Source organism: Aythya marila (assembly GCF_965140915.1).
Source record: "Aythya marila genome assembly, chromosome: 3".
Taxonomy (NCBI): Eukaryota; Metazoa; Chordata; class Aves; order Anseriformes; family Anatidae; genus Aythya; species Aythya marila.
The window spans coordinates 71045853-71057985 of NC_139044.1; the positions used below are offsets into that span (position 1 = coordinate 71045853).

Below are 12133 nucleotides of genomic sequence, written 5' to 3' on the forward strand. Positions count from 1 at the left end.
TCAAGTCCTTTCAGAGTAAGTTTTAAAAATACTAAATGGCTTAAAACCAATTTTGATGATGTGATTTCCAAAAAAAATGATACTGGCTTTCACTTCTGAAAATAAATTGGAAGCTTCTCAAGTGCCTTTGTTTCCTATAGGTTTTTAAGTAATTATTTTTTTTTTCTGAAAGCTTTCTTCAGTGAGTAAAATTAACAGCAAATGCTGAAATATTTAACGAGATAAGGAGATGGCATCATCTAAGGAGATTCTCTGATGGATTTTTGAGCATAAAAGGAAGAGTAAATAGGAGTGATATGTCTCGACAGGCCTCCAGCTACTTCATATTTGTTGTTAAGTTTCATTAGTGGAGACTTAATAAAGGTCACTAAATGTGGGATGTAAAAGTAATTTTCTTGCAGATGGGAAATTAAATTACTTGAGATCTTGGTTTCCTGCACACTGGCTCATTGTATGTGGTGGAACTCTGTCTTTAATGATGACTCATTTGTAATAATGATAATTCTTGTCATTTTATATGATAAACTGAATATCTCGTTTTTTTTTACTTTATTGCAAAATAAGGCTAACGCACAAAAAAGCTTACTTTGTTACTGTGTACATCTTGTAGAGTATCCATTAGCCCTAGTATGTTGAAGTGACTAATTGGAGAAGTTGAGAACCTAACATAGTTATTGCCTTGTGTTGCCTCTTCTGATTCTGGTGTCCTGTAAGTGTTTACCTAGGTTTTTATTGCAGGTTGTTTTCCTAACGGGTACATACCAAGGTACAAAATTAACAGCTGCCTTTTTCTTGCCTTCTTAATATTCAAATTCTAAAAAATAATCACTTCTCTCACAAGGTACAATCCACTTGTCTGTAAAAAGGCAATTAAAAAGTTGAGAGATTAAAACATTAAAAACAAATCAAGAAAACTTAAATAAATGATGTTCATAAAAAAAACTTTGAATACTTTGCTCAAAATAGTCTTAAGCTTTCTCACTTTTTATATTAATACAAGGAAATTTTGATAATATAACATGACAAACAAGTAGTTCATTTTGAGCTCCCTCCTGTGTATTTATTGTGTAAGAACAGTCCTGCAAAATATATTCTCTTTGGCTATTTCAGATGAAGAGAAGCTAGATTCTGAAGAACCAGCTAGGATGAGTAATCTTTGCAGAAGTAATGATACCTGCTTGACAGAGCAAAGGGAATACACACCATTTAATGATGAAAGTGGACAATTAATTTGTAATGAGCATAGCAGCAGCAAATTGGAGAGGGAAGATGTCCTAAAAGGCACAGCAGGAAACTTTTTATTTCAACGAAAAGGTGAAAGGTCAGTATTGCTCAAGTATGTCAATGTACAACTTCCACACAATGCTCTTTTTAGTCATTCAATTGTGTGAGTATCAAAATATTTAGAATTGTTGGGATTTTAAGGTAACACTATTTGTGCATTAAACCAAAGCTGTGTTCAGATTAGTTGGCAGAAGAATTTAATAGCTGTGTTCTCAGGAAGTTTCCACACTCAAAAGACTAATTTGTCCAAAAATTGTAGGTAGGGAGTTGCTTGCTATGCTATAACTTTAATTTTTTCATCATTCACATTTTCGAAACTTAGTCTTTTAATAGATCCATATAGAATACTCAAATTTAAATTCAATGTGGTTTTTATTTTTTTTTGAAGTTGAAGCCTGTTGTTTTAACATTCTACACATTCTTACCTTAGGTACATAGATAAGTAGAGCCATATTTTCAGTTCTGGTATTGGGGAAATAAGTTCATACACAAAAATTGGCATAAACTCGTTGGAAATGCAGGCAGATTTTTATGTGGGCTTTGAATTTTTTTAGTTCAGTTTTGTCAGTGATCAAAGAGCTGTAACAGATTAGTGAGATTTACATGCACACAGCCTGATTTTAGTGAACATAGATGCTATCCATTCTGTAATTCACAATTAAGTCTTTTCAGATCAGAATTAAAGAGAGGAAAAAAATCTCTTGTAGAGGGAGGAATTTTCTGTGAGACTAGTCAGTCTCATGTATCAGTTGCTGCATTAGCTGGACAAACAGCTGTTTGGTTTGAATAATATTGAAAGATCTGACAATCTCTACAACAAAGAATGAATAACAATTTTCAAAACATATTATATAAACAATTGGTCACCATTAAATGTTTGTCAGTAAATATCTTCTTTCTAGTTTGTTGTTATGCCTAGGAAGAAATTATTTCCCTGGGTTTTCAAATGCTTTGCCACTAGGGAGTATTTTTTTTATTTTTTATTTAAAAAAAACAAACAAACAAACAATAAAACACACCCTTTCATTAATTAACTTGGTGATGGTACTGAATAGTTTAAAGAATGTTGAAGCTGTTACAGGAACTGATACGTAGCAGAGCTATTGTAATGCTCTTCTTTTATATTAAACTGAAAGCAGCTTTAAAACAACAACAACAAAAAAAAAGATTCCGAAAGACTGGAGCTGTGGGAGCAAAGAACAAGTTTTGTGTATCCGAGGGGAGGGAAAAGGAGACAATGAGTGACCCTGACGACTTTCTAGCTAAAAACTGTATGGATTATCATGCTACATAAGTTGCTGTAATTTGACTTTTATGTAGTAAGTTGTGGTGTGAAGTAATTTGGTGTTGCAGTTGAAACGTGTAGTTAGTTAATGGTGTCCAAGTGTCTCTAAAAAGAAAAGGTCATTTGCTACTTTTACTAATTGGAAAGAATAACCTTCTTTCTGAGTCATAATTTTAAATCTTGCAGGTATGCTTAAATGGTTAATTTAGAGCTCGTCATACATCCATGCTATCCATTCAAAAAACGCGTGCTTATCCTTTATTGGTGACTTTCTTGAGTCACCATCCCTGGAGGTCTTCAAGAAATGTGTAGATGTAGAACTTAGTAGCATGGTTTAGTGGTGGACTTGAGTGTTAGGTTAAAGGTTGGACTAGATGATCTTAGAGGTCTTCTCCAACCTGAATGATTCTATGATAAGCTTGAGAGCTCCCCAAGTGTGTTTTTTGTTTGTTTGTTTGTGTGTTTGTTTAAGATTTTTTAAACCTGTTTTCTCTAAAACAGAAGAGTAACGTAACATTCTTCCCTCTTTTGGTGTTTAATTCAAGATGCGTATTTTTGAATGGTGCATCTTTACCACCTTCTGTGGGTTCTGCATGCTTTCTGTGTGTGTGAGACAAAAATGACTTTTGCCAATGCTTCCTAAGAGATCTGCCTGTGTGGCTTATACTCTTGTCCCAAGGATCACCAGCAACATTTAGGTGCTCATACGTTTTTGAGTAAGACATGACTGTGATGTTGCAAAGTACACAAGAATAATACCAGGTGTTTTTGCTTTAGTAAAGGACAAGGGTCCCTCGGGCTATTTTCCCATCTCAATCAACCCAAGCAGTTCATGTCATCATATGATGGAATGGCTCTAAGTAATCTCAGCTGCTCTCATACATTCTAAGTCATTACTAAGACTTATGCCAATAAACACATTCGTTCAGTATTCACGTGATACTACATGAGGCAGGCAGGCTTTGATTTATATCCTTTTCTAAGTTCAGAGATGTCATTCTTCATCTGACAAGGCAGTTGAAAGGTATCACAAATCTGTCCTCCAGTGTATTTCCATGAGTTTCTTCTTGATAGGAGTTTTATATACACGGTTTCACTACCATAGAGGGATCATTGCAATAGTAGAGCTTTGGCGTTCTTTCTCAACAGAACATGTTTATATTTGCTAGGAGATTGATCTGATTAGATTGCAGCTACTCCTGTGTTGTACATACTTAAGGCATCTTGTACAAAGTTAAAAGATATTTTCTATTTAAAGTATGTTGAGTTCAGGAATAATATGGTGAGGACTTAGAGGAATGTGAAAACACTTATTATCTGGAATCTTGTCATCTTCCATGTTAAGCAGTTGTGTCTGCCTCAATTCTATTTCCCAGTGATCTAAAAGCCCTTGCAATAATTAAGCAAGAGGGTTGTAAAGGAAAAACAGGAAAAGGTGCCTGAGACTCCTCACTGTCCTTTCCCTGCATTTCCTGTGTGTGTGCCAAAATATTTTTTCTAATGAACTTGTTTTTCTATTAATAGTGGAACTGTAGGGCATGCCAAAATAGTATGGCAGATTACTGCTATTAATGCCATTACATTTATTTCAAAGGGAACAAGAGGAAAGTATTTTATTCTAGCTCACTTTCCACCTCAAATTCTTTTGTTGTCCAAAGGACTGATGAAAAGAATGAACAGCACTAATGAAATCACTACTACTGTATAAAGATGCTTTTTTTTTTTTTTTTTTTTTTTAAAAAAAAAAAAAAAAAAAAAGACCTTTTGGGAGAAGGGTTATTTGTCATTTGTTTTGCAATACTGTTTTTCAAATAACCATCTAGTTATAATAGAAAAAATCTATTAATTGAAGCAGATTGAATTTATTGACATGTTGCCTCAGGAAAGCAAAGAGCAGTTTCTGACAATCATAAGGAAGCTGAGTTTTGTTTTCATCTTCATCCAGCCATTGTGCCTTGCCATCTATTGTGATTACTATAGAAATGAAACTTCTAAAATGTTTTCTGCATTCATATATTTCAACAGAAGTGTCACCGGTGATGGCAGATTTGCTGATGAAGAGCAACCGTTTCCCTGGTGAGAAAAGATGATTTTTTTTTCTCCTCCTCCAATTTCTCAATATTCTGAAAGCTTAGATATCATCCCAGGACTGCTTAGAAACATGGGTGCCTTCAGCAAGGAAAAGCTTGATGGCAAACAGTTTGCTCCCAAGTGGCCTGCTCTACACTTATAATAATTAATGATTTCTATAAATAGCTACAAAAGGATTAGAAGGTGCTGTAAGGAAGGTGTATCATGCCCTGTTTTCTATCACCACTGCTGTTTGTAGTAAATGCCTGTTTGACGTAGTTCTTAAGTATTCATTAACTGTTTCTGTAAGACAAGTTTCTCTTTCCAGTGTTCTCTTTCCAGTGCTTTTTAGAATTCTGGAATGCTTTAATACAATACAATAAAAGCAGTGGATGAATGCTGGAAATTGTTTCTATCTGATAGCTTGAACTAGCTCCACATCTGTGCCCAAAATATCCTTTTCTTTTTTTCCTCAAAGTAAAGAATACCTACAGAGGAGAGAGATTTCTTTCCTGATGAGAGTACCCATTCTATTTTGCTCTGGTTGAATTTTTAAAATTAATGCCACAATATGAATATCAGCTTGCTGTGTTGTTTAGCTGATATTGCTGCAGATTATCCTGACTTTCTTCAGGATCTGTCTTTTCTCATTATATATATTCATAACTTTTGGAGTTCTTATGAAGATACAGGAGCAGAAGATTAATCTACTCCTAACTATACAGAAGCAGAAGATTAATCTACTCCTAACTAACATTTCTCTATTTCTGCCTCAGTTTTACTAGTTGTTAAGACTACTGATCTAAGAAAGAAACAATCAAGTGGTGGAAAAGCTTTTGCAGGGTTTTCTAAGGAGTTTTCCGAAGAAAATGTGATAGTTGCTCTTCCAAGAAGATATCCGCAGAATAGAAATTTTACAGACCTCTGAGGAAAAGAGCAACAGGCAACATCTATTCACTTGTGAAAGACAGCGCAGAGTTCAGGCATGCTTTTGCTGCCTAGTCCAAAGGGAGTTTTTCTGCTCTAGTTCTTAGGTTATTGGTCTCAAAATGTGGGATATCTAGGTCTTGAGAGTTCTTATTCCTAACTGAAATTGAGGCACCAGAATGGAAGTGCCTGCCATGGAAGGAGTAAAGGAAAGGCAATGGACAGTCCAGGTAGGACTGGAATAATAATGAATTTAGATTGAAGTTTTGTTTAGAATGAGAATGCTTATACAAGATTCAGGTTAGGTAGATGAAGATGCTGTGGTTTTCAGACTAGAATATTTAGGCTAGTATTTCAGGTGTATTTTTTTAATCATGAGAATTCATCTGTCGATTCTCTGCTTTCCTAAAGATACCCTGCCACAAATAGGAATTGTCAATAGTACTTTGCATATTAGGCAGAAAATGCAAAGTCCGAAGAATATAAAGGATGAGGATATAGGGTTTTCATCAATTCCTATTATTCTTTTAAGCTGTGCTATTTAATATGTACACAAAGTTCTTCAACAGCCTGTATAAACAGAATACCCTATTCTTTTTATTGCTGGATCTGTCATAAGTAATGGACTATGCCCATGACTGTGTTTATAGAGGAACTGTTATTTGCTCGTCTTCAGGATGACTCAGAGTGTAGTTGGCCTATTTGTCAATATATTTTTGCAAATTATGTTGCCTCTGTATTATTTATCCTTTCTCTTATCAGTAGTATCACATAATCTCAGTTATACCTTTCACTCCCTTTGTTGTGTTTTGTTTTTTTTTTTTTTTTTTTTTTTTTTTCCTTCTTGGTGTTGTTAGTTATGATATAATCCTCTAACTCTTGAAATAATTTCAGGACATATAATCAGTTGTATGTTTTGAAAATCTTTGTAGCTGAGAAACAGGAATGATTGAAGATTTGTGTAATTGGTTTAATACTTTAATTTATACCTTTTTTTTAGCTGTCTGCAAGTAATACAGTCTTCCTTATGTTTTCTAAAAGAAAAATAGCCTTTAAATATTGAGCTGTTACACTGTCTTTTTAATTTGAGGCACATCTATTACTTATTCCCACATTGTGTTTGTACCTACATTGTTTGTCCCTAAGATGACATCATAGAAAGGAAAGTTCAGTAGTAGTTGAGCAAAATAGGAACACGTTCTCTTAAGTAGCTCACTGAAGGTCAATGCTGTGTCTAAAAAGATAGAATGCCTTGCAGGTACTATGTTGTGGGTCTGGAAGAAATCACCTGGTTTAAAATAAGTTAAAAAACATATTCCCCATTTGATCAATGAATTACAATAGAGAAAACTAATTCTGGTGTCCTTTGACAACGTAAAATACCTGGATAGTATAATTAAATAAGAATAAGTGGTTTAATAAACATGCAAATGTTAAATGGCATATAGGAAATTAATTTCTGTAAGAACAAATAATTAAGTAAAATATTAATTTTCTGATTTTTGCCAAAAGCTAAAAACAATTCCTATTAGTTGCTTAGTTTTGAAAGTGTCAATTGGAAGTGTGTATAAACAGGAGCTAGGTTTGCATACCATGCATTAATTCTCTTTACATGCATTATCTGAATTGTTTCTTAAATATGTATCTGCTCTTACTTCTCAGTGTTTTTTAAAAAAATGCTTTTTTAGTGTAAGGCCATCTTTGGCTTCATGTTCGGACCAGAAGGATAGTAAACCCAGCAGCTGGGTTAGTCAGGCTGGAGTTTGCAATCCAGTTTTTCTACAATATTCACAGTCTTCAGATGATTAGTTCTGTTGCAGAGTACACCTGTTATTAGCAGAAGGATTTGAGTGTATGAGTCTTGATCAAGCAGAATTGTCAACCTTGGTGCGTGGTGGGTTTTTTGTTTTTGTTTGTTTGTTTTGGTGGGGAGTCAAATTCTGATTGTGTTTCAGCTGGCGTGAAATTTGAGCTGATCTGTGGATGTTGACCAGCACTTTTGGTGGAATACTGAGCACCCACATAGGTCTCCCTATAAAATTTTCAAGTCTAGTCCTCCTAAGTACTGCTTTTGTATCCAAATGATTTGAGTGGTATTATTTTAAACTCAAAATCTGAAATTTTAGCAGCAATGCCATGGAAAGAAGATTGGTTTGCATCTTGACCTGTAAGACAGCTACTGCCATCTTCACGAAGTGTTTGCATTAGAAGTATCTTTTTTTTATTATTATTATTTTTACAGTGCATAGCTTTTCTGATTGTAATGATTGTTTACCTAAAAGAAGAAAGGATAGCGATCTTGAATTGTTGGCTTGCAAAGTATAATTACTCCAATGGGAGTTAGATGTTCAGTCTAATTTTAAGTGGTGTGTATTTACTGAATCTCAGGGAAAGCATACGGGAATCGTACTTGTTTGCCTATAATATCAAAAGCTCTTAAGAGCGTGTTGGGCTGTTTAGTGGCTAACCCTTTTCTGCCTTGAGCTAACTGTTCAGATTTTAATGAATATTCTAACACAGATGGACAGCATTGATCCCAGCCTGCCTCTGACCCATGTGCAAGATAAACACACAGTGCACATACACACAGTTTTGAGTTGCTTAGTTTTCATGTTTACTCCACGGAGTCTGTAGCATCTCTTCTAAGTCAAGTTTGCAACTTTTGATGTAATGTTCTGTACAGCAGTGGCCTGCCTTTCTCTCTTATCAAAGCCTTATCAAAGTTGCCCATCCTCTAGGGTGAAGGGGAACATTTTTGTGTTTTGAAGGCTTAAGGATGATGGAAGAGTTCTAATTTTCTGTTAATGTACTGCAGATAAGTAGAAAATCGTTGAATGTGCTTTATTGCATTACCTTTGGGGGCAGCATGTTCAAGTAATGGTCTAAAATACCAGTGCTACATGTCGTACCCACCAATGCAATGCATGGTGTTATGATAAAGAGTTCACTTTTCAGAAACATATTTCTTGGGGGTTCTTATGCTTTGTGGTAGAAAATTTTGGGTGTTTAAAATTGATGGTTGACCAACGATAAGTATGCAGTGACTTTGCAGTAATTTTTTCAGAACCTGAATATCCTGATATTCTGTATCTTATACATGTCAACAAAAAAATTTTTGGGGAAGTTTGCTTGTTTCATAGTACGGGAAGCATGTGTGTGTCTCCTGTGTGATTCCAGTTCCTCTTGTTCAGTATAGTCTTACAGGTAAGATGTGGCAAGACGTGGTTTATATTTGATATTAATATGACTTGGGCTATTTATTTTTGGGACCTCATGTATCTGAAGTTCTCTTAAGTTTGGAGACACAGAACCCTTCCCTTTTTTCAAGATCTCTTTTCTATGCACTTGTGTGCACCAAGACCCTGTCCCTGACATGTGTTTCCACAAAGGTGCTTCAGTCTGCTATTAACATGTATCAGGAGAGCCTTTGTTCTTGTCGTGTGTAAGAAAATACCCTTTTAGGCAGATAATGCATTAATTAGGGGAGCAAGAAAGATTCAGGTTCTTGCAGCAAGTCCTGCTGTTTTCTGTAGGGACAAGATGACTTTTTGTACTGACTTTACGTTTTCCTCTAGCCTATCAAGCAGTTTATTTCAGAGTTGTGTTTTATCAGAGCTATTCATCTGTGAGGTATTTCTCTAAGCCATATTTTCCACAATTAAAATCTACTTAACGAGTGTTAGGCATGAGATGTGTCATTATTTCTTCCTATATAGTCGACCTGAAAATTTTCAGAAAAATTCTGTGGTTGTTATTGAGCTGTAGTAGAAAATATGCACTTCAGCTAGGGGATTTCTTGAGGGATTGTGTGGTAAAAGCTCTTCCCTTTTACCCTCCTGATTTTAGCTAAGGCTCTTCAATTATAGTGCAAGTACCTGTATGCCTGTAGATGAGTTCTGCAGAGTTGTCAACAAGTTCTGTTCATATTTGAATAAACACTGTGGTCTTTTTGAAGCTTCACAGTATAGTGTTGTCCAGCTGAATGAAGACCCAAAGGGCACTCTGAGACACTTTTCCAGATCATATTTTTCTGTCCGTGAAAATCATCATTGTGACTTTTTTTTTTTGTAATCAAACATAGTATGATGAGCACTCAAAAGAAGAAAACTAGTTATTTACCCATTCTTTTTAGAGACTTATTGGTTGTATATACTTCCACAACTTATCCTTGCAGGTTTTCCCTTTGTAGTCCATTTGTGAATCTTCAGTTGAAAGAAAAGTACAGACCTGCTTCAATAGTTAAATGATTAGGATCATTTAACAGTAGAACAATGCTGTCCTGGATACTGCTAGCGTTAAAAATAAACCTGAATTATAGTGTAGCTGTAGTCATGCTCTGAACATACATGTCAGTAACGCCTCAAAGAACAGTCTTTCTAAATGGCACACCTGTTTCAGGACTACCCACTACTGGAGGAGACACTGCTATGATTTAACCTGGAATTAAACCCCTTTGTGTCTAGTCATCCTACTGATACTTGTCCTACAGGCTTGCCTGAGCAGGCCCCCATGATCTGCTTAGCATTGCTCTATGTCTATTCTTCTCATCACTTAGTCAGACTTCTTGATTTTGGGTGTAGGTACATTGTCTAGCTTCCCAATGCATGCAATGTGTGTTAATGATGATGTTCAGTGCTTCTATTTATGTATAAGAGTCTGCATCTTATTGCAGTGCCTAGTCTGCTTTCAGAGCCTTGTGAAGAGTTTGGTTCTCTTCTAGACATTTGAAGACCTGAAAACATCAGTACGCCAATTATCCAAAACAAAATTGCTCTTGAATCACATTTCTGGGTTCTAAATTAACCAGGAGGAAGTAAGTTTGTAGGGGCTAAAAGGCAAAGAATTAAAAAATAAAGGGGGAGGAAGGAGATGGAATGATTACAGTGATTACTGGGGAAAAAGGAAGGGGGTAATGCATGAGGGGGAACAGTGTGAGGGCAGTAACTGAAGGAGAACAACTAGGTGAGACACCCCAAGAGCATCCTCTATTTTCTGGAAGCATCAAAGAAGCCTGTTGGTCACTGTTAGAAGACACTGCACAGATGAACTCTGCATGACCTATTGTGGCTTTTGTATGTTTTTGTCACATGAATGTCCAGTGCACTTTTAGATTATGTGCTGCTGATTTTGTTTACCTAATCAAAATAAAGACAAGAAATAAAATGGCTCTAATGCCAAACAGTGAAACTAGCAGTGGTGTAGATAGGTTTGCTTATGAGGAAGGAACTGAGAAAATTAGAACTGTGGTTAATTGGTAATGAAAATGCTGTGCAGATATCTATGTATAGCAATTGTGTGCTCCTAATTAGTTTTCTGACCAAAAAAAAAAAAGCATCAAAAATGAAAGAAAACAGTTGATAAACTAAGATGCTCTAGAAATTTATTTAAAAATAATCTAAATCTACCCTAACTAAATATTACTTTATAAAGTGCTACTATAGGTTAGCACTGAGACCAATGTGTTCCTGAGAGCACGTGGATGATAAGAGATCTTTCATGTGGCAGCAATGCAGACTAAAGCTCGTTATCAGGAAGGAACTTCTGAATACGTCTCTCTGTGAGTGTCTGTACTTCTGTGTCTTGTCATCTGTTTATATACTAAAAGGAGTAGCTGAAGACAAGCTTTTGGCCTAACTAGACCATGTTTAGTTTCATATTTTTATAGAAGTGTAAGTTCTGTAAATTCTAGTAGTATTGGAGCTTCTGCAGATGGTACCTTCAGAAGACAAGGTTCTGCTGTTTGTCCTGCCAAGCTGTCTTCCACATAACCTTTTCTGGATTCAGTGTTGCTGATGTTTGAGATACACTAGTGTTTTATATGGAGCTGGTGGAGAGAAGATGGTTTTTTGTTAGCCAGTCTCCAGAAACTTCTTGCATGTCAATTCCTTCCATTTTTTTGTCAACAAAAATGAGTTTGGTTATTTTGGGATCTTCATACAACCCCTGCTTCCTCTCGTTAAACTTTGCTGCCTCACTGATCAAACATGCTTCTTAAGAGGCAAATCTGTAGAGAAGCATTAACTTAGGGTTAGTATTACTCTGTGTACCCCTTTTAACTGGTAGCTAGATAATCGTTGGGGCACCAGGGCTATGTCTGTACTAATTATCAATAAAAGTAAAAGAGGGCTCGACCTCAGCTTGGTGGCCAACTGAAAGAGCCCAGGCACTGTTTCTCTGTTGGGCTCTTACACTCATGGTTGGGAGACAGACTTTGCTGTCATAAGCAGCATCTTTGGAAGGAGCTAGCCCAATCCTTTGCCTCTGTGATGCAGTTCTTAAAAATGTACCATTTCCTGCAATACTTCTGAATGTGAAAGGTTACAGATTAACCATTAGCAGAGGCTCATGGCTAGAAAAACAAACAAACATATAAACACACAGGGTTTCTGAATGAATACTACTTTCCCTTCAGTATGCATTACTTCAGTCCTCATGGTCTGCCTACATTCAAGAAAGCAATGTTCCTCATACGGGCTACTGTGATTTCCCTCATACAAGAGGGATAAAGATGAACCAGTTGCCAAGTTTTTCCTCCTCTATAAATCATCAGAGCCTCTGTCAGTTGAT

The 12133-nt window shown here is 35.9% G+C and overlaps 1 protein-coding gene across 4 annotated transcripts in view; it reads left to right on the forward strand.

Moving 5' to 3' along the window:
• ARMC2 (armadillo repeat containing 2) overlaps nucleotides 1-12133 on the forward strand; it is a 68809-nt gene that overhangs the window by 7729 nt on the left and 48947 nt on the right. For all 4 annotated transcript variants that reach the window (XM_082756945.1, XM_082756948.1, XM_082756946.1 and 1 more), the window contains 2 exons: nucleotides 1111-1321; nucleotides 4595-4645. In XM_082756945.1, coding sequence (XP_082613071.1) covers nucleotides 1111-1321; nucleotides 4595-4645 — 262 coding nt within the window. The remainder of the gene's footprint in view (nucleotides 1-1110; nucleotides 1322-4594; nucleotides 4646-12133) is intronic.